General features: G+C 43.3%; 1 protein-coding gene across 3 annotated transcripts in view; it reads left to right on the forward strand.

The window, feature by feature from the left end:
• LOC112218174 (peroxisome proliferator-activated receptor alpha) overlaps nt 1-23,524 on the forward strand; it is a 57,718-nt gene that overhangs the window by 22,686 nt on the left and 11,508 nt on the right. For all 3 annotated transcript variants that reach the window (XM_024378758.2, XM_024378757.2, XM_024378759.2), the window contains exons 2-4: nt 12,717-12,959; nt 16,678-16,835; nt 20,257-20,395. In XM_024378758.2, coding sequence (XP_024234526.1) covers nt 12,764-12,959; nt 16,678-16,835; nt 20,257-20,395 — 493 coding nt within the window. In that variant the 5' untranslated portion in view covers nt 12,717-12,763. The remainder of the gene's footprint in view (nt 1-12,716; nt 12,960-16,677; nt 16,836-20,256; nt 20,396-23,524) is intronic.

Below are 23,524 nucleotides of genomic sequence, written 5' to 3' on the forward strand. Positions count from 1 at the left end.
AATTTCTTTGTCAAATTTTTAGCAGTATTACTTTAGTGCCTTGTTGCAAACAGGATTCATATTTTGGATTATGTTTGTGCTGTACAGGCTTCCTTGTTTTCAGTCTGTCAATTAAGTTAGTATTGTGGAGTAACTACAATGTTATTGATCCATCCTCAGTTTTCTCCTATTACAGCCATTAAACTCTGTAACTGTTTTAAAGTCACCATTGTCCTCGTGATGAAATCCCTGAGCGGTTTCCTTCCTCTCCGGCAACTGAGTTAGGAAGGATGATTGTGTCTTTGTAGTGACTGGGTGTATTGATACACCATTCAAAGTGTAACCAATAACTTCCCCATGCTTAAAGTGATATTCAATGTCTGCTTTTTTTACCCATATACCAATAGGTGCCCTTATTTGTGAGACCTTGGAAAACCTCCCTGGTCTTTGTGGTTGAATCTGTGTTTGAAATTCACTGCTTGACTGTGGGACCATACAGATAATTGTTGGGATAGAGATGAGATAGTAATTAAAAAATCATGTTAGAACACTATAATTGCACACAGAGTGAGTCCATGCAACTTATTATGTGACTTGTTAAGCACATATTTACTCCTGAACTTATTTAGCTTTTCCATAACAAAGGGGTTGAATACTTGTTGACTCAAGAAATTTCAGCTTTTATCTTTAATTCATTTGTAAAAAAAAATCAAAAAGCATATTCCACTTTGACATTATGGGGTATTGTGTGTAGGCTGTAACAATCCTGGCTGTTACACAGCAAAATGTGGAAAAAGTCAAGGGGTATGAATACTTTCTGAAGAAACACAACTCACCCTGTCAATATCAGCCAAATCCTAGACGTTACTGTAAAGCATTCTTATCGATGTCACATATGCTACTCCATCCTCGTCAGTCAGTCAGAGAGCACGTGTAGACAACGGCTGATGAAATTTGGCTGTCAGCTGCTAGCCAGGGCTCCTGCCAACCCAATCCACACATTAATAGCCCTGGTAGATAGAACCTCCTGTGCAACTCAATTTCCAGGCCTGAGCAGCTTGGCACAGTGGCCTTTTAGGGACACACTCCTGTATGTCTCAGTTAGGCAAGATAGGAGGTATTTGGCTTTTATAGGGCTATTGTGTTGCTCTTACTGGAGAATATAGTGTGTAGTGAGTGACTGTGCTGTACACATATAATTGCTTCCTCTTCAGCCAGTCCTCCAGCTGTCCAGTGGATAAAATAGCTGGGATAGATTGCTGCCGTTTGTCTTTCCCCACTCTGAAATGTACAGTACAGTTGCAAGGAGCACAGAGTTGTTTTGTAACGCTGCTCTGCATCTGATCCTGCTGGCTGATTTGGAAATAAGCTCAACATGGCCGCCAAGAGTTTGGCACAGAGCTGAGGTGTAGCTTAAGGACATTGTTGTTACCAAGTGCTGCTTGGAGCAACAGGGAGAGAGAGAGAGGGAAAGAGAGGGGGAAAGAAAGGCTGCCACTGGTTCAACTCTAAACATTTCTGGCATTACGGGACAGTGTGACCTGACGTTCCCATGTACTCTCAGCGCCACTAACTATGCCATATCTACACACTGGCCCATTCAGGGCAGCAGAATACCAACTGAACTGAATATCCACCTGTATCTGCACCGGTGTGGACACATCCTAAGTAAGCCCAGGAAAGACTCCAGACCATTATTCTGTATTTAGGTTATTACTCGGGTCCCAAGTTTAAAAAGATGTTTATTTTTATTTTTACACCTATGTTGGAGTTATGGTGTGAAGGTACAGAGTTACAGTTTGTGTGTTTGCTTTGTTCATGACCTCTCTCTGACCTCTCTCTGACGTATTATAATGTTACAGTGATTATCAGAATGACACTGGACCTGCTGTCAAGTCATGAGACAAAGTCTAGTGGACGAGCTTATGTAATGTTTGGGGTTTAATGTTTTATTTCTCAATGCTTCTATGCACCAGCGGCAGACTGTACATGACAATTGTCCGGAAGGAGAGGCAATGGGCAGGAGACCTGTACACATTGGACTCCCAACGCTGAAGGCTACACCCCCCCGAAAACTTACTAACCCTCTGGTTTACCTATTTCCAAGAAACTTGTCCCGTCACTCAAATCTATAACCCAGAATGCCTTAGCAGTCGTCACGAGTTATAAAATGTGTGAACTACGGTAAAATAAATGTTTAAATCCCAATTTTCCGGTGCTCAATCCCTAGTCCCCATACTCCATAGTAGTTGCCATGCGTGATTACCACGTGATCCCAGATGCCAGCGCACATTTAGGGAGATATGGAGTCAATTTGGTAAACTCTGGAAAAGTTGTATATAAAGGTTTCTTTTCACACATTTTTCTATTCCGGATTATAGATTTGGGCAATTGCGCCTAAACTAAAATGTTTCCTTAAAATGTATGCCAAACGGAAAAAAACATTGATTTCAAAGTTTAACAAACCATACAACTACATGAACAATGACTACTTTTAACAATTTACACTGAACATTTTACAAAAACACATTTACTGGAAGAACTATGCAGATGCAAAGTTTGGTAACAGCATTTTGTAACAGTGAAATCAGTAACAGTGAAGTCTCCCTACCTTGTCCACGTTTTCCAAAAACTCTGTTCAATGTCTGCAACGAATTAAGATTCAATGACGTCTGCTAAAAGAATGGGTTGTCAGCTATGATATGACACATTGATTTCTGAATAAATATTTTGGGGTTATTCAACCACAGGAAGTGAAGTGGATTTCCACCATGTAACGGAATTGTAATCTGTACGACATATAAATGCATAATTACGGATATGAATGTCATTCTCTTCATGGTGATGTATCCTGATGGATTTACTCTGTAAATGGAGTAAAGTGACTGAGATGGTGACAGACAGTGGAGCCCTAGTGACCTAGCAGCAGTGCAGTAGAACTGGGACATATGTCTACTGCCTCCATTCATCTCAACCCATAGAGTAGGCCTAAAGGAGCATTAGAGTAGGCCTAAAGGAGCATTAGAGTAGGCCTGAAGGAACATTAGAGTAGGCCTAAAGGAGCATTAGAGTAGGCCTGAAGGAGCATTAGAGTAGGCCTGAAGGAGCATTAGAGTAGGCCTGAAGGAGCATTAGAGTAGGCCTAAATGAGCATTAGAGTAGGCCTAAAGGAGCATTAGAGTAGGCCTAAAGGAGCATTAGAGTAGGCCTAAAGGAGCATTAGAGTAGGCCTGAAGGAACATTAGAGTAGGCCTAAAGGAGCATTAGAGTAGGCCTGAAGGAGCATTAGAGTAGGCCTGAAGGAGCATTAGAGTAGGCCTGAAGGAGCATTAGAGTAGGCCTGAAGGAACATTAGAGTAGGCCTAAAGGAGCACTAGAGTAGGCCTAAATGAGCATTAGAGTAGGCCTAAAGGAGCATTAGAGTAGGCCTAAAGGAGCATTGAGTTCATGTTGACATTTAATAACGTGGCCTTGACATGAGTTAGGTAAACGACCCATTAGTATTGTAGTTTTGAACCTTCAGATATCACATCACATGGGTGACCCCATCATAAACCTACTAAACTCCTGCTGAAAAATACCCCAGCCAGTGCAGTGTCTATCATCCCACCCAGTACACTGCACTTTGACCGGTCTCCTTAGAGATGATTGGGTGCTTTTGGTGGCTGGCGTATCAGTGGGCTCAGATAAGGGCCACTCTTCTGTTTGTTCATTGGGCACGGTCAGACGCCGAGCCGCTGCTACTCTCTGTTGTTATCATCTATGCATAGTCACTTTAAAAACTCTACCTACATGTACATATTACCTCAACTAACTGGTGCCCCCGCACATTGACTCTGTACCGGTACCCCCCTGTATATATCCACGCTATTGTTATTTTACTGCTGCTCTTTAATCACTTGTTACTTTTCTTATTCTTACCTGTATTTTTTGAAAGTGCGTTGTTGGTTAGGGGCTCGTAAGTTAGCAATTCCCTGTAAGGTCTACACCTGTCGTATTCAGCGCATGTGACTAATAAAATTTGATTTGAAAAAGGAAACACTGCAAACACAGGTTGCGTTCGAAATCACCCCCTATTCTCTACATAGTGCACTACTTTTGACCAGAGCCCTATCCTGGCCCTGGTCAAAATTACTACACTATATAGCATTTTTTGTCGCATTTTGCGACCCTTTGACTTGACTCTACGAGTTACATTTTTTTTACTGGTCGCATCGTTGCGAGCTGCACGTCCTGCATGGTCACCTCACTCAAAACGCCCTATTTTTTCGGAAGGTTAAAACCACGATTTGGTCAAACAGTAAAGTACAGTATCCTCATGATTCCTGTAATGAAAGTGTCTGCCTTCCCCTGTGCCTGTTTCAGTTGGGCCTACTGCTGTGTCAAACGAGCCACACTGTCTCTTTTTCCAGGGGGAAAAAAAGATTCCTGGAGAAAAAGTGTTTTGATATAGTATACCATTTAAAAAGCCAGTTGGGGGGGGGGGGACACACAGCTACCCTGTTGTCGCAGTTAGAGAGAAGGTTCCCGGCTTTCTGAATGTATACTTTTTATTTCTCAACTCAAATGTTTACAACCAAGATATTTGTTGTGGCATTGAAATACGAAGTATGTAAAATGCACATTGGCCATTGCAATTGCATAGGTCTCATTGGGCGGTAGGCTAAAACGGCAACGTTTGTTTGGCATTAAATGTACGGTTAGATCAGCAGTTCCCAAACTAGGGGTCGACTGATATGAAAATGGGGTCGCGGGAAACTTTCCAAAATCCTGGTAAAATAAATAAATGATAATATCTTCTTTGTCTCTCAATCATTGTAACCTTAATCTAAATGAAAATGATTAAAATCTAAAAGTTAAAGTTCAACCAGAGAGTGCCCTTAGTTCGTGGGAAGAGGCCGCACTTGACCGTTACACTTGAATCATTCCCGCGGTGAATGGCTAAGCCCGCTATGCTATGAAACCACACACTATTGCATGGGCTTTGATAATACCGGCCACAACTGATATGGTGAAAACAATGTGTGGGGAGGCAGAGGCACAGAAACTCACATCAATGCCTTTGTCAGATAACACTGTGAAACTAATAATGAATGCTATTGCTAGCTATCAAGAGCAAACTGACTCAAAAACTCCCCACCTTATGCTCTCCAAATGGACGTTAGCTGTGAGGGCCAAGATGCATTGACTTTTGTTCGCTATTCACGATGACATATTGTTCTGTCTCACAATTCCAGAGCACGCAACGGCACAGGGGATGTTCAGTGTTCTGCGTGGCTATACAGTTGAAGTCGGATGTTCACATTCACTTAGGTTGGAGTCATTAAAACTTGTTTTTCAACCACTCCACAAATGTCTTGTTAACAAACTATAGTTTTGGCAAGTTGGTTAGGACATCTGCTTTGTGCATGACACAAGTTATTGTCCCAACAATTGTTTACAGACAATTTATTTCACGTATAACTCACTGTATTACAATTCCAGTGGGTCAGAAGTTTACATATACTAAGTTGACTGTTTAAAGGCATTTAAACAGCTTTTCAGAAAATGATGTCATGGCTTTAGAAGCTTCTGATAGGCTAATTGACATCATTTGAGTCAATTGGAGGTGTACCTGTGGATGTATTTCAAGGACTACCTTCAAACTCAGTGCCTCTTTGCTAAACATCATGGGAAAATCAAAAGAAATCAGCCAAGACCTCAGAAAAAAATTGTAGACCTCCACAAGTCTGGTTCATTCTTGGGAGCAATTTCCAAATGCCTGAAGGTACCACATTCATCTGTACAAACAATAGTACGAAAGTATAAACACCATGGGATCACACAGCTGTCATACCACCCATGAAGGAGACCCGTTCTGTCTTCTAGAGATTAATGTACTTTGGTGCAAAAAGTACAAATCAATCCCGGAACAACAGCAAAGGACCTTGTTGCTGGAGGAAACAGGTACAAAAGTATTTATATCCACAGTAAAACATGTCCTATATCGACATAACCTGAAAGGCTGCTCAGCAAGGAAGAAGCCACTGCTCCAAACCGCCATAAAAAAGCCAGACTATGGTTTGCAACTGCTCATGGGGACAAATATCGTACTTTTGGAGAAATGTCCTCTGGTCTGATGAAACAAAAATATAACTTTTTGGCCATAATGACCATCGTTATGTTTGGAGAGAAAGGGGGGTGGCTTGCAAGCCAAAGAACATCATCCCAACCGTGAAGCACAGGGGTGGCAGCATCATGTTGTGGGGTTGTTTTGCTGCAGGAGGGACTGGTGCACTTCCCAAAATAGATGGCTCATGAGGATGAGACAATTAGGTGGATATATTGAAGCAACATCTCAAGAGTTCAGTCAGGAAGTTAAAGTTTGGTCGCAAATGGGTCTTCCAAATGGACAATGACCCCAAACATGCTTCCAAAGTTGTGGCAAAATGGCTTAAAGACAACAAAGTCAAGGTATTGGAGTGGCCATCACAAAGCCCTGACCTCAATCCTATAGAACATTTGTGAGCAGAACTGAAAAAGCGTGTGTGTGCAAGGAGGCCTACAAACCTGACCCAGTTACACCAGCTCTGTCAGGAGGAATGGGCCAAAATTCACCCAACGTATTGTGGGAAGATTGTGGAAAGCTACCCAAAACGTTTGACCCAAGTTAAACAATTTAAAGGTAATGCTACCAAATACTAATTGAGTGTATGTGAACTTCTGACCCACTGGGAATGTGATGGAAGAATAAGAATAATGAATCTCTCTTCTATTAATCTGACATTTCACATTCCTAAAATAAAGTGGTAATCCTAACTGACCTAAGACAGGGCATTTTTACTAGGATCAAATGTCAGGATTTGTGAAAAACTGAGTTTAAATGTATTTGGCAAAGGTGTATGTACATTTCCAACTTCAACTGTAAGTATTCAGACCCTTTGCAATGAGGCTCAAAATGGAGCTCAGGTGCATCTTGTCTCCATTGATCATCCTTGAGATGTTTCTACAACTTGATTGGAGTCTACCTGTGGTAAATTCAATTGATTGGACATGATTTGGAAATGCACACACCTGTCTATATAAGGTCCCACAGTTGACCGTGCATGTCAGAGCAAAAACCTAGCCATGAGGTCGAAAGAATTGTCCGTAGAGCTCCGAGACAGGATTTTGTTGAGGCACAGATCTGGGGAAGTGTACCAAAAAATGTCTGCAGCATTGAAGGTCCCCAAGAACCACTGACATACTATTATATTCAGTTCATAACAGTTTTCTTTCTCTTTCTGTCGTCTGGTGGTCAAAGCAAGAATATGAAAAGTCTAGACATATCTCTCTCTCTCTCTCTCTCTCATTCTCTCTTCTCACTGCTCTCTCCAATTAATGCCACCTCTCCTAGCTCTTACTGACACCTACCCATGAGCCCCCTCTCTTTCCATTTACTGTAACCAGCATCCTCACCCACTGAGCGCCGATCAACACTGAACATCCATGGATGTTGAAAAGTGGCCAGTCCCCCCTGGCCTTGAGAATAAGACCAGCATGATTTGATAAGCAGTTGTCTACCACGGAATTGTGATGAAACTCTTTATTTTAGTTTTATATTCAGCAATATTACTGCATGTTCAGTTGTGTTCTACCTGCAGCAAACAAGCCTGTACACACCTCTGTGTTAGTCTGCTGCCAGGTTTGTAAAACAGTTGGTCTACTGTTTTCTTTCCTCCTTTTGGGGAAGCTAAACCATGGGCTGTCTTAGTCCTAGATCAGTATTGGCTCAGACTGGTTAACTATTTCAGCACATGGGTACATCCTGGTCACCTTTAATGGAACGTAGCAACACACTCTTAGAAAACAAAGACCTAAAAGGCTTATTCGGCTGTCCCTATAGGAGAACAGGTAGAACCATTTTAGGGTTCTACCGGAAACCAAAAAGGGTTCTACCTGGAATCAAAGAGTGTTCTCCTATGGTGACAACCGAAGAACCCTTTTGGCTAATGTAGCTACCCTCTGTGTGTTCTATATATAGCATGTGCAGTGCCTTGCAAAAGTATTCATCCCCCTTCAAGTTTTTCCTATTTTGTTGCATTACAACCTGTAATTTAAATTGTTTTTTAAATTTGGATTTCATGTAATGGACATACACAAAATAGTCCAAATTGGTGAAGTGAAATTAAAAGAATTTCAAACGGAAAGTGGTGCGTGCATATGTTTTCACCCCCTTTGCTATGAAGCCCCTAAATAAGATCTTGTGCAACCAATTACCTTCATAAGTCACATAATTAGTTAGATTGCACACAGGTGGACTTTATTTACGTGTCACATGATCTCAGTATATTCTGAAAAGCCCCAGAGTCTGCAGCACCACCAAGCAAGCGGCACCATGAGGACCAAGGAGCTCTCCAAACCGGTTAGGGACAAAGTTGAGACGAAATACAGATCAGGGTTGGGTTATAAAAAAAGATCAGAAACTTTGAACATCCCACGGAGCACCATTAATCCATCATTAAAAAAATGGAAAGAATATGGCACCACAACAAACCTGCCAAGAGAGGACCGCCCACCAACACTCATGGACCAGGCAAGGAGGCCATTAATCAGAGAGGCAACAAAGAGACCAAAGATAACCCTGAAGGAGCTGCAAAGCTCCACAGCGGAGATTGGAGTATCTGTCCATAGGACCACTTTAAGCCATACACTCCACAGAGCTGGGCTTTACGGAAGAGCGGCCAAAAAAAGCCATTGCTTAAAGAAAAAATAAGCAAGCACGTTTGGTGTTCGCCAAATGGCATGTGGGAGACTCCTCAAACATATGGAAGAAGGTACTCTGGTCAGATGAGACTAAAATTGAGCTTTTTGGCCATCAAGGAAAATGCAATGTCTGGTCGCAGTCCCAACATCTTCCATCACCCCGAGAATTACCATCCCCACAGTGAAGCATGGTGGTGGCAGCATCATGCTGTGGGGATGTTTTTCATCGACAGGGACTGGGAAACTGGTCAGAATTGAAGGAAGAAAAAAAATGGCGCTACAGGGAAATTCTTGAGGGAAACTTGTTTGTCTTATGCACGCTTAAGTTTTCAGTTTTTTTGTCTTATTTCTTGTTTGTTTCACAATATACAAATATTTTGCACCTTCAAAGTAGTAGGCAAGTTGTGTATATCAAATAATACAAATCTCCAGGTTGTAAGGCAACAAAATAGGAAAAATGCCAGGGGGGATGAATACTTTTGCAAGCCACTGTATACCATCCTGTATATTCTACCAGCACTCTGCACTATGAGACCGCAGTCAATAATTCAGCTGAACCATAAAAGCACAGCTTGGCAACAATTATTTTACACAGCTCTGACTAGAAGTCCTCTACCTGTCTGCAGTCTGCATGCCTGGGTCATGTTTAGAACTTGCCCCTATAACAGCTCTCCCACAACATGGGGACTGCTTTACAGGCTGTCTCAGGGCTCTGCAGTGGAGACAGCGCATAATGCCTGCACATTGATACTAAAGCAGGGGTATTAGACCAACCAGACTGCATGTTGATCTCTGTTTTCTGTTCCTAGTACACCTGTCTCTGTTCCTAGTACACATTTCTCTGTTCCTAGTACACCTTTCTATGTTTTCTGTTCCTAGTACATCTGTCTGTTTTCTGTTCCTAGTACACCTTTCTCTGTTTTCTGTTCCTAGTACACCTTTCTCTGTTTTCTGTTCCTAGTACACCTTTCTCTGTTTTCTGTTCCTAGTACACCTTTCTCTGTTTTCTGTTTCTAGTACACCTTTCAATGTTTTCTGTTCCTAGTACACCTGTCTATGTTTTCTGTTCCTAGTACACCTTTCTCTGTTTTCTGTTCCTAGTACACCTTTCTCTGTTTTCTGTTCCTAGTACACCTTTCTCTGTTTTCTGTTCCTAGTATACCTTTCTCTGTTTTCTGTTCCTAGTACACCTTTCTCTGTTTTCTGTTCCTAGTACAACTTTCTGAGACTCTTGCAGTGGTGGTAGATTGTTGTTTTGGAATGTTTTCCCCTCCCGATTTTGGCTATCCCAGTGGCTGATGGGAGAGGTATTTTGTTAGACCAGAGCCCTCCCCCTCACAACCCTAACACACACGAACTTGCATGCACGCACACACACGAATGCAGATGACCTTGCTTGTCCTCGGTGCAGTGTGTGCAGTGCCCTCCTCAGCAGTCTTGGTTGACCTCTGGGACAAAGCACTGCTGTTACCGTAGGAACCGCCTGGCGTCCTTTCTCCCTCTTCACCCTCTCTCTCTCTCTCTCTCTCTCTCTCTCTCTCTCTCTCTGTCTCCCTATGTTGATCTGTTTTTCTGTCACTCTCTGTCTCCCTATGTTGATCTGTTTTTCTGTCACTCTCTCTGTCTCCCTATGTTGATCTGTTTTCTGTCACTCTCTCTGTCTCCCTATGTTGATCGGTTTTTCTGTCACTCTCTCTGTCTCCCTATGTTGATCTGTTTTTCTGTCACTCTCTCTGTCTCCCTATGTTGATCGGTTTTTCTGTCACTCTCTCTGTCTCTCTTTGCCTCTCACTGCCTCGCTGTCGCTCTCTGTCTCAATCTCTCCATCCCTCTCTCTCAATGTCTCTATCTGACTCTCTCTCTCATTCTGTTTATCTGACCAGCCCACCCTACCCCCCTCACATCTGTCAGCCTAGGTTAAAGGGATCATCTGCCGTTCAAACAATAACAAAGTGACACCCTGCCAGTGTTTTGGTAAAAAGCTGAGGGATGAATCTGTAGAAATGTAACCACTCTCAAATTCATAGACTATGGCTATGGATAAAACGACTGACCATCCAGGATATCAAAATGCTATATATTTTTTACCATGTTTTGAGGCTGTACAGTGTTTGTTGACAATGACATTGTTTATAAACAATGGAGTAAAACAGGCTCATGTGTTGGATTCTAATGGGGTATGACAGTTGAACTAAGCTCATGAAGCATTTATAAGTTATATTCTTGGACTAGGGCATAGTGGAGTAGGGCAGTACTGGAGCACATAGCTGCTGCTGCTGGTTGGGGTCGTGCGGTCATTGAGTGTGTCAGTCATGTCTGTGGAGACTAACCATAAAGGGTGAGCTGTGACCAGGGACCCTGTGTGACAGGTCATGATGGCAACACCCACCCGTAGCACGCGCTCCAGCAGGTGTATCTCACTGATCATCCCTAAAGCCAACACCTCATTTGGCCGCCTTTCGTTCCAGTTCTCTGCTGCCTGCGACTGGAATGAATTGCAAAAATCGCTGAAGTTGGAGACTTTTATCTCCCTCACCAACTTCAAACATCTGCTATCTGAGCAGCTAACCGATCGCTGCAGCTGTACATAGTCTATCGGTATATAGCCCACCCAATTTTACCTACCTCATCCCCATACTGTTTTTTTTATTTACTTTTCTGCTCTTTTGCACACCAATATCTCTACCTGTACATGACCATCTGATCATTTATCACTCCAGTGTTAATCTGCTAAATTGTAATTATTCGCCTACCTCCTCATGCTTTTTGCACACAATGTATATAGACTCTCTTTTTTTTCTACTGTGTTATTGACTTGTTAATTGTTTACTCCATGTGTAACTCTGTGTTGTCTGTTCACACTGCTATGCTTTATCTTGGCCAGGTCGCAGTTGCAAATGAGAACTTGTTCTCAACTAGCCTACCTGGTTAAATAAAGGTGAAATAAAAAAAATAAAAAACAGGTGTCTGTTTACACAATGTCTCTAGTCAGCCATAGTCAGACAGCCATAGTCAGTCAGCCAGTCAGTCAGTCAGCCAGCCAGTCAGTCAGCACCAGCATTGGTAGTGTCAACTGCTACCTACTGTAACACCAACTCTGTTCATTGTTTATGATCTACATTGGCACAGCAGTGTCTAACCTCGGTACTGTATTTCTTCACTACCTGGCACTGTGGATGTCATGGGAAGGCCTGTGCTGTGATGACATATTAATGAGAGAATTGAATGTCCTGAAACAAGGTGTCCTCTAAATGAAGACCTCTGGGAGCAGGAGGACTATGTTAGTTAATGAGGCCAGCTCTATTTCTCCTGGGTTAACCAACACTGTTCGTAATGCCCGCTGCAGTGCCTACTTTGACCTGCAGCTATTATATTAGCTGCGGCATGGGAATCCATTGAGAGGTGTGGGGCTGGAATTCTCTTTGAAGGTGCATGTACTGTTAGACACCATTGACCAGAGCCCAAAATAGACGTGAGTACTGCATGGAGTCTGTTAAGGTTAGACTTCGCCTCAATAGGGTCAAGCCCTGACTTCAGATGGAGTAGCTCCTCCTCCTCCCCCGTGACTGAGGGTAAATTCTACCCAAAACTATTTGGTCTTTATCACCCCTCCAGCCCCTCCCCTCATCCAGCCCAGAGTCATACGTTCTGCCCCCCCTCTCCCCCTCACTCTGCCCCATAACAGTGGGTATGAGGGATCATGTTGCTGTCTCTAAAATTAGGAGTCCATTGAGGGACCAGCTTGACCAGGCTGTGTTGTGTCACTAGATATGTGTTGCAGAGCTGAAGGCTCCTCCTACTTGTATGGGTCACGTATGCCCCATACACCATTGTGCCAAATTCATTGTACATCGATTGTGCAAACTGACTGTGTATAGAGCCTGTGATTAGCATGCAGAACAGAGTGTGTTCCATCGTTGTCGTCAGGGCTACACTTCATTAGGAACGCTTGTTAGTGTTCAGACCCTCCATTAACTAACCCGCTTTCTCACACCCCCCTCCTGTCTCTCTAGTCTGATGAGTAATCCCCCCCCTGGTCCTGTCCTCCATTGTGGTCGACATGGCGAGCCACTACCGGCCGCCGTCCCCCCTGGAGGATTCGGTGCTGGGCAGCCCGGTGTGTGGGGACTTCCTTGGGGGCATGGAGGAGCTGCAGGACATCCCCCAGTCCATCGACGGTGACGCCCTCAGCTCCTTGGACGTCCCCGAGTACCAGTCCCAGTCGAGTAACGGCTCCGAAGGATCCACCGTTCTAGGTAAGATAGATATACACTCACCGGACAGTTTATTAGGTACACCCATCCAGTACCGGGTCAGAAACCCCCCTTTGCCGCCAGAACATCTTGAATTATTCGGGGCATTCTACAAGTTGTCAGAAACGTTCCACAGGGATGTTGGTCCATGCTGACAATATGCGGTTGCTGCAGATTGGACGGCGGTACATTCATGTTGCACACAGCCCGTTCTAGCTCATCCCAAATTCTTCACGCCGTTCTTGGTAAACCGTAGACATTGGCGTGTGTGAAAAGCTCAGGAGGGCGGCCGTTTCTGAGATACTGGATCCGGCACCAACAATTCATACAACGGTCAAAGGCGCTCATTTTTCCCATTCTAACGTTCAATCGTCATTATTCTGAATGCAAGTTGCATTCTAACGTTCAATCGAATGCCTCGATGCCTGTCTGCCTGCTTGCTGTATATACAAAGCCACGGCCACATGACTCACTGTCTGTAGGAGCAGTACATTTTTGGGAAGGGGGTGGTGTATCTAATAAACTGTCCGTTGAGTGTATACTTTATTAGTCCACACAAGATGGACATTTGTTTTCATCCAACCCCACAAATATACACACAACACACATTAGGTTGGAGCACCCAATGAACAGTGTAGGGGGTTCATTTCCTTGCTCAAGGGAACATCGGTGGTTGCCAGTTCACTCCCCGACAGACCCACCTCCCCATCAGCACAGGGATTTGATTGGAACTGGCAACCCTCTGGTTGCTGGCCCGTTTCTCTAACCTTGAGGCTGCCGCTGGATGTGTATCTTCAGCAATGTGAGGTAGTGGTAGTGTGATGTGTTTGGTTTATTGGTTACTACTGTCTCACACATGTTATGACGTATTCCCCTTTGAATTACCTTCTCTTATCGAAAAATAGATCATTCAAGTGCCTTATAGTTTCCCTAGTGGGCCTGTCCAATTCTTTCGGATAGTTTCTCACCCAATTGTATTTCTTGTTAGTTTTCCTTAAAGTAAGAATGAGTAGCCTACGCTGTAGTAATCCTTTCGTAAGCCAGCTCTACCTTCTTATCGTTTGACCATATATTACCTGATCATTCGGACCCCTCCTCACATAGCTAATCTGTAATTCACCCTGACTCAGAGGGTTAAGAGAGGACACTCGGCTTGTTTAACCTCTGACCTTACATCAAGGCAACAGAGCTGCTTTTGGCAGAGAGGTTATCTGTTCTGTGAATGTCTGTCTGACCTACATATTCACACTCTGAGGCCACTCTCCTCTTCCCCACACTTCCACAGAATAATTCCTAAATCCTCACACATTCCTCAACTCACAAGATGAGTCTCACCTGGTACCCTATTCCCTATATAGTGTACTACTTTTGACCAGGGCCCTAGTCTATAGGGAGTAGGATGCCATTTTGGACTCGGACACACATTCTTCCACAGCAAATTAGTCAGTGTTAAATAAACACTGACAGTGTTAAATTTAACTAAGGGCCAGTGTCTATACGAATCCACACTTTTGAGTGTTAAATGAACACTGTGCTTAGTACTGACACTGCTACACTTTGTCAATGTTAGGGAATGAAAACTTTCAGTGTTATGCAATAACACCTCATGTAGTATTTTTTTACCATTAATTAAACCAATAGGTCAGTATCTCTTGACAAAGTCGCACAGTGTTTGGGTTAAAGACATTACAATAATATTTACAAGTCAGTCAATCAAATGTATTTATAAAGTCCTTTTTATATCAGCAGTTGTCACAAAGTGTCTTTGAACCAAGCCTAAAACGCAAGAGAGCAAGCAATGTAGAAGCACGGTGATTAGGAAAAACCTCCTAGAAAGGCTGGAACCTAGAAAGAGGGGAACCAGGCTTTGAGGGGTGGCCATTCCTCTTAAGGCTGTGTCGGGTGGAGATTCTAAGAGTACATGGCCATTGAGGCTAGATCGTTCTTCAAGATCATACTGTAGATGACATGCAGAGTTAAATAATAATCACAGTGATTATAGAGGGTGCAACAGGTCAGCACCTCAGGAGTTGGCTTTTCATAACCAAGCATTCAGAGGTCGAGACAGCAGGTGCGGTAGAGAGAAAGACAGAGAGAGGGACAAGGTACCACGACTAGTGAATTCATTCATTTCCAGTCCTGTGGACTTCGCCTAGTGAGTTCCTACTCTAAATTTATGACAACACATTACACATATCATAAGGCCTTACTTTGACGGCCAGGTTTGACCCTAATCAGTGGTGTTAGGAACCTCCTGGTTTACAAGTCATATTATGCTGGCTTGCAAAGTGATGTCTAATTCCTACTGGAATCCAGCCAGAGTTAGGACAGCCAACAGTTTGAATTTTTATTCACCCACAACATGCATTCAGAATAACTGTCAAGGTTAGAAACATCGATAATGGAAACTACCTTAAACCATTCAAAATAGACCAACCATTTCAGTAACGATTGCAATACATCTAACTAACTGATTGGATTAGTTTAGAAGAAAATGATGTTATTTATCTTTGTGTGGCATAAGATCAATCAATCAATGTACATACAAAAACACACACATTAAAAACAATCCCAAAAATATCCAGCTGCAGCAGAGCATGCTGGGAAATATGATAATGATGGACAGGGTTTTTATTTTATTCTCCACAGAGTACACAATCAGACTCTCACACTCAACACTGGTTATTAACACCAACACTAGGGGTTATTTTACACCAATAAGTGTTAAATTCACTCTTAGAAATTTAATCGAACTCCTGAATCAACACTAGAAGTGTTACACTGAAAAATCAACACTTGGTAACACTGGTCAATTTGCTGTGGCGTAAATAATATTTTTGTAAACATTGTGTTGTTTTGTGTCTAATAGAAACCACTGGGATGTGTTAACAAATATGTTACTATGTATTAGTTATTTTGCAAATAGAATTGAAACAGTGACTGGAACGTAAACATTGAGGCAAAGAGGGGTTGGTGTATTGGGAATAGGGGATAGGGACTAAGAGGGGGAAGAGGAATGGAGGAGGGGGCTTCATGGAAAATAACAATGATGATATCATGGAAAAGTAATGGAGAGAGTGTTGGAGAAGTACTGGTTGTTTATGGTGGTTTATGGAGTGAAGAAGGCAGGAGAGAGGGGGGAAGAAGAAGCAGACACTGAGTATCTGTGACGTGATATTCTCTTCCTGGTTACAGTGTAGACTGTAGAGTATTGTGTGTGTGTGTGTGTCACGTGCAGTTAGTCCAATATTTATCCCTGATTTGGCTTCTCTCACCCACCTCATGTGGGATGACTTAGTGCTGCTCTATTTTGCACCATCTCTGGAACGCTGTGTGGTTGGTGTGTTCTGTATTCAGATAACAAGAAAGATACCGTATGTGTATCATGGGTCAATATTTGACTCATCCCCTGAATATAGAAGTGTTGCTCTGTCTGACTGTGTATGACTGTCTCTACGTATTTATAGAGATGTCATGGAACACATATTACATGTGGTCTTCCTCTGTGTTGGGCCAAAGGCATGAGACACCAGTGACTTTCCACTGGTACCACATATTCTGCCAGCTAGGGCAAAGAGGCTTCACAGGCTAGACACTAATCGGAATATCAATGTATCCAGGTTTATTGGTTCATTGGTTATAAGTGTGTGTGTGTGTGTCTGTTATCTGGGCATGACTTTATTCATGTGTGTGTGTGTACGTGTGTGTGTGTGTTCTCCAGATGCTCTGACCCCAGCATCCAGCCCGTCGTCAGGGGGGTATGGGGCGGCTGCAGGGCTGGAGGAGTTCTCCTCCACCTCTCTCAACCTGGAGTGTCGGGTGTGTGCCGACCGCGCCTCCGGATACCACTACGGAGTTCACGCCTGTGAGGGCTGCAAGGTGAGTGACCAGCCATCACACACACACACACACACACACACACACACACACACACACACACACACACACACACACACAGAGCATGCACATACACACAAATAAATATATGCCTACATTAACACACACCTGGTCAGAGTGCACTCCAACACATGCAGTGGGCAAAAAAGTATTTAGTCAGCCACCAATTGTGCAAGTTCTCCCACTTAAAAAGATGAGAGAGGCCTGTAATTTTCATCATAGGTACTCTTCAACGATGACAGACAAAATGAGAAAAAATATCCAGAAAATCACATTGTAAGATTTTTAATGAATTTATTTGCAAATTATGGTGGAGAATAAGTATTTGGTCCTCTGTCCTCCCCTCGTTACCTGTAATAATGGCACCTGTTTGAACTTGTTATCAGTATAAAAGACACCTGTCCACAACCTCAAACAGTCATACTCCAAACTCCACTATGCCCAAGACCAAAGAGCTGTCAAAGGACACCAGAAACAAAATTGAAGACTGAATCTGCAATAGGTAAGCAGCTTGGTTTGAAGAAATCAACTGTGGGAGCAATTATTAGGAAATGGAAGACATACAAGACCACTGATAATCTCCCTCAATCTGGGGCAAGATCTCACCCCGTGGGGTCAAAATGATCACAAGAACGGTGAGCAAAAATCCCAGAACCACACGGGGGGACCTAGTGAATGACCTGCAGAGAGCTGGGACCAAAGTAACAAAGCCTACCATCAGTAACACACTACGCCGCCAGGGACTCAAATCCTGCAGTGCCAGACGTGTCCCCCTGCTTAAGCCAGTACATGTCCAGGCCCGTCTGAAGTTTGCTGGAGAGCATTTGGATGATCCATAAGAAGATTGGGAGACTTGTTGGTAAAAACTCAACTCGTCGTGTTTGGAGGACAAAGAATGCTGAGTTGCATCCAAAGAACACCATACCTACTGTGAAGCATGAGGGTGGAAACATCATGCTTTGGGGCTGTTTTTCTGCAAAGGGACCAGGACGACTGATCCGTGTAAAGGATGAAGAATGAATGGGGCCATGTATCGTGAGATTTTGAGTGAAAACCTCCTTCCATCAGCAAGGGCCTTGAAGTTGAAACGTGGCTGGGTCTTTCAGCATGACAATGATCCCAAACACACCGCCCGGGCAACGAAGGAGTGGCTTCGTAAGAAGCATTTCAAGGTCCTGTAGTGGCCTAGCCAGTCCCCAGATCTCAACCCCATAGAAAATCTTTGGAGGGAGTTGAAAGTCCGTGTTGCCCAGCAACAGCCCCAAAACATCACTGCTCTAGAGGAGATCTGCATGAAGGAATGGGCCAAAATACCAGCAACAGTGTGTGAAAACCTTGTGAAGACTTACAGAAAACGTTTGATCTCTGTCATTGCCAACAAAGGGTATATAACAAAGTATTGAGATAAACTTTTGTTATTGACCAAATACTTATTTTCCACCATAATTTGCAAATAAATTCATTAAAAATCCTACAATGTGATTTTCTGGGTTATCTTTTCTCATTTTGTCTGACATAGTTGAAGTGTACCTATGATGAAAATCCATTAATTATAATCCATGTAATAATTCACATTTCCTTTTGGTGCAGGATTATTTTCCTACTGTAGCAAACTGGCTCAAATGAAGATCCTATGTCTCTAATTGGAAGATGAAGCGTAAACTCTAACATAGCCTACTCCAAACACATGGTTAAACAAAGGTTAGCCATGTATTGGCAAAAAGCCAAGAAAGTCAAGAAAGCTTACAAGCAGCCAGAGGCACTTGCCGTGACTGGTACTCGCTAGTGCTTTTTCAAAGCCAATGTCAGCTACTGAGTGTAATTAACTCCAATTAGTGTAATTTGGTCAATATTAGGAGTTGAGAAATAAAGATTGCATTATTCCAAATATTTTCACGGAACCCCCTGCAGTACCTCCGAGACCCCAGGTTGAATATCCATGCCCTAAAGGAGAAGAGTCAATTCTCACCCCGCTATGAAAGTCAGGCAAAGATAATGGGTTTTCATCCGCTACATCCGTCTTTCACGCCGAATGTATGGGTGATGCCTTCTTTGATCCCTGGCCAGCCCATCTATCCCTGTGCCAGGGCTGTCTGAGTATGGATCTCACATGGCGAAGTTGGCGGTGCTCTCAGTCACTCCTTCCCCTCATGTCAACACACTGTTACACAGTGTATCCTACCCTGCCCTGGCTGGACCTGGCTCAGGGTTAGAGTGGACATTGCCTGAACTGGTCAAGCATAGCTGTCCCAGATTGGAACTCCAGCTATGTGTGCTACGTGGTCCATGGAGCAGGCCAGGCCAAGGTACGGGGCCGTAAACCAGAGGTCGCAGTTGCTCTTACAGTGAACTCTGTGAACCTTCCTCTTGGCCAATCAGATGGGCAGCACGGAGTGGGCCGGTGTTTCTCCCGGAGACATGGAGACACACTGAAGGGCATAGCTAGATACACACATACAATACATACACACACAGGTATTTGGAACCTATGAGTACATTCAGATTGATAAGACTGTACGTTCGGATCCTAGATGCTGATAGGCTAAAACAGCATTCCAGCTTTCCCCTCTCTGATGTCACATACCTACGTGTGCCCTGCTCCGCAGCTGTCTGGTCATCTGAGAGGGACGGGAGGGGAGAGGAGGGGACTGACACCTGGATAGGACGACGTACAAAGACACGAGACAGGTCATGAGGCCGTTGTGTCTGACAGGCATTCTGCCCTGGCCTCGTGATCCTCGAGGGGTGTGTGTGTGTGTGTGTCCTTGCAAGTGTTAGTGCATGCCATGTGCAGAGACACATTAAGGAGATCTTTCACAAGAATTGGGAAATGAATGACTTGGAATGGGGGTGGCTAAATATGTTCTTCTTAAGCAATTCCCTGTCCATTTCAATAACCCCCCTGCCCCAACCCCAGTCCAAGCCCTTAACCACTCAGCACAGGACATCTACTGCTGCCCATAGCCAGACACTGTTGTTTCTCAGGGTTGTGTAATATAAGTGAAATCCCATTTAGACCTGATAAGCATATATGTCCAGGCTGATAGTGTCATGCTCCAGTCATTTGGGTCCATTCTCAGTATTTCACTTTTTTAACGGTGAAAGTGGCTGTTGGGTGATTGGAGGTTTGCTAGTGTCATATTCTAGGTCGGGACACTGCCTTCACTTCGCTGATAGATAACTGAGCTTGAGAAAGTCTTCGATGATGGAACGCAAATTAATAAAGTTAGCAGTTGAGAGATATCAAGATATCTGGTATGAATTGACAATCGTCTTCTTTTATCAAGTCACCGTAGTGTGTGGTTGAGTTGGCCTGCTGAGTCGAGGCTGAGTTTCTTTCACGAGTGCAGTCTATTGGGTCTCGACCTGAACATTTATCTCTCTCTTCTTTCTGTGCCTGCAGGGTTTCTTTCGGCGGACCATCCGCCTGAAGCTGGAATACGACAAGTGTGAGCGTCGCTGTAAGATACAGAAGAAGAACCGGAACAAGTGCCAATATTGCCGCTTTCAGAAGTGCCTGTCTGTGGGCATGTCCCACAATGGTGAGGATTTCTTTTCTTTAAAAAAAAATGTTTTCTTTAGCCTTTATTTAACTAGGCAAGTCAGTTAAGAACAAATTCTTATTTACAACGACGGACTACACCAGCCAAACCCGGACAATGCTGGGCCAGTTGTGCGCCGCCCTATGGGACTCCCAATCCCGGCCGGTTGTGATACAGGCCGGAACACAGACATAGCCAGATCCCTGAGTACTACTTTCTGCATACAGCACAACCTGCCAGCAGCAACCAGAGAGGAACACACACACACACACACATACGCATTGGCACGTAGACATATGCACACATACATGTACGCCATTCAAAACCACACTCTTGAGGAACTGGGAGTTGCAATTTAACACCACATTAACACAGAAGGTTGCTTTTCAAGACTAATGAGAGACTGCTGTGAATCATACAATTTTCATTAAAAAAAAAACAATTGTTCAACATTTGCACCATTTCATATTTCGCTTTATCCAGACAAAAACGATGCAATTGATGCATGAGTCTCTCTGCCTCTGTGTGGTGGTCTCTATGCAGAATCTCTGGTGTTTCCTTGTGAAGGTCAGTAAAACTATAAGGTGGGGTTGTATTGCGTTGGCTGAACCCTCCTCACCCTTTAGCTGTGGATGTGTGAACAGAGAAACATACAGTGTGAGTCTCAGCCTGGGCCTGCCGATCATGTGACCAGGTCTGATAGAGAACTTTAAAGGGTAGTGCAGTGTCTTTCAATGGGATTACGTTACTAGTGCAACATTACTGCCTACACACACAGTGTAAAACAAATCGTACAACAGATTTCACTGTACAGAAAAAAATCACAGACATGCATCCTCATACATACCGTACAGACAGATTAACTACAAGCACTATAAACATAAGGATCTTTACTTTATAGAGAGTTAATCTACAAACAAAAACCTTGATCCAGGACAATTAGTTCAAATTCTTTGACCCTATTTGATGGATGTTGTTTACCTGTGTGTTTTATGTCAACATAAAACATGGCATTCTGAAATGTAGCAAAGATTGATGTCCTGCCGTTTACAATGGACTGCAATAGAATTTCGAGGTTGTGTGTTGTGTGTAGGGATGTGAAGAGGGGCTTAGCTAGGTCACTGTAGCAGTCGGTCAGAGTTGACAGACAGATGGACTGAAGGACAGACACACACATACAGATGTAGAATCTTAATATTATCACTCTTTTGTTGCTGAGAATTGTCCTGCACACCAGGAAATGCAAACTTTTAGTGTATTTGGGTTTTAAAAAGGCTTCTAAAGTTTGCGATTCCACTTTGAAATCGCAGACTTAATTTTCCCCAAATGAAAAATGAATCAACCCCAGTACCAGTAAAAAATGGACACACACTCATTTCAGGGTTTTTCTTTATTTTGACTTTTTTCTATATTTCTGTATTGTAGAATAATAGTGAAGACATAAACTATGAAATAACGCATACGGAATCATGTAGTAACCAATTTTTTTTTAACAAATCAAAATATTTGAGATTCTTCAAAGTAGCCACCCTTTTCCTTGATGACAGCTTTGCACACTCTTGGCTTTCTTTCAATCAGCTTCATGAGGTAGTCACATGGAATGCATTTCAATTAACAGGCGAGCCTTGTTAAAAGTTAATTTGTGGAATTTCTTTCCTTCTTATTGCGTTTGAGCCAATCAGTTGTGTTGTGATAAGGTAGGGTTGGTATAGAGAAGATGGCCTTATTTGGTAAAAGACCAAGTCCATATTATGGCAAAAACAGGTCAAGTAAGCAACAGAAACGACAGTCCATCATTACTTTAAGACATGAAGGTCAGTCAATCAGAAAAATTAAGAACTTTGTTTCTTTGTTTCTTCAAGTGCAGCCGCAAAAACCATCAAGCGCTACGATGAATCTGGCTCTCATGAGGACTGCCACAGGAAAGGAAGACCCAGAGTTAACTCTGCTGCAGTGGATGGGTTCATTAGAGTTACCAGCCTCAGAAATGGCAGCCCAAATAAATGCTTCAGAGTTCAAGTAACAGACACATCTCAACATCAATTGTTCAGAGCAGACTGTGTGAATCAGGCCTTCATGGTTGAATTGCTGCAATAAACCACTACTAAAGGACACCAATAAAAAGGATTGATTCGCTTGGGCCAAGAAACACGAGCAATGGACATTAGACCGGTTGAAATCTGTCCATGTTCTGATGAGTCCAAATTTGAGATTTTTAGTACCAAACCCTGTGTCTTTGTGAGACGCAGAGTGTGGTTCCCACCGTGAAGCATGGAGGAGGAGGTGTGATGGTGTGGAGGTTTTTTGCTGGTCACACCGTCTGTGATTTTACTTACAATTCAAGGCACACTTAACCAGCATGGCTACCACAGCATTATGCAGTGATTTGCCATCCAATCTGGTTTGCGCTTAGTGGGACTATGTCCCAACACACTTTCAAGCTGTGTAAGGGCTATTTGACAAAGAAGGAGAGTGATGGAGTGCTGTTTCAGATGTCCTGGCCTCCACAATCACCCAACCTCAACCCAATTGAGATGGTTTGGGATGAGTCGGACCGCAGAGTGAAGGAAAAGCAGCCAACAAGTGCTCAGCATATGTGGGAACTCCTTCAAGGCTGTTGGAAAAGCATTCCAGGTGAAGCTGGTTGAGAGAATGCCAAGAGTGTGCAAAGATGTCTTGGCAAAGGGTGGCTCCTTTGAAGAATCTAAAATATAATATTTCCAGCTGCTGCAGGGTTATTTTTCTGCTATAGCAAACTGGTTCAAATTAAGATCCTACATCTGTAGACCTGGGGACTAGTGTCAGTGAACTCATGGACACACTTCAGGTTATGAAACCACTGAATTGAACACTGTCATGCTGCAGAGCAATCTAATATGTGGACTCATGCTCAACATTAGTATTTATTTCACATCTGGGGTGTGTCCAAGACAAATTTCTCCTTGTGGAAACACGTCTGTTGTGTTTCCTAAATGTAACCGTATACAGGAAAGGACATGGGAGAGGGTGAAGGAACCTGATACACTGAGGAGGACTACAGCACGACTACAGCCCTCCCTCCTCTTTAAGCCTTGCAACAGCATAGGTTGGGTTGTTTGTTGTTTGTGCTCTGCTGTAGATGGTCAGAGA

Source organism: Oncorhynchus tshawytscha, linkage group LG19, assembly GCF_018296145.1.
Source record: "Oncorhynchus tshawytscha isolate Ot180627B linkage group LG19, Otsh_v2.0, whole genome shotgun sequence".
In the NCBI taxonomy this organism is placed as follows: domain Eukaryota; kingdom Metazoa; phylum Chordata; class Actinopteri; order Salmoniformes; family Salmonidae; genus Oncorhynchus; species Oncorhynchus tshawytscha.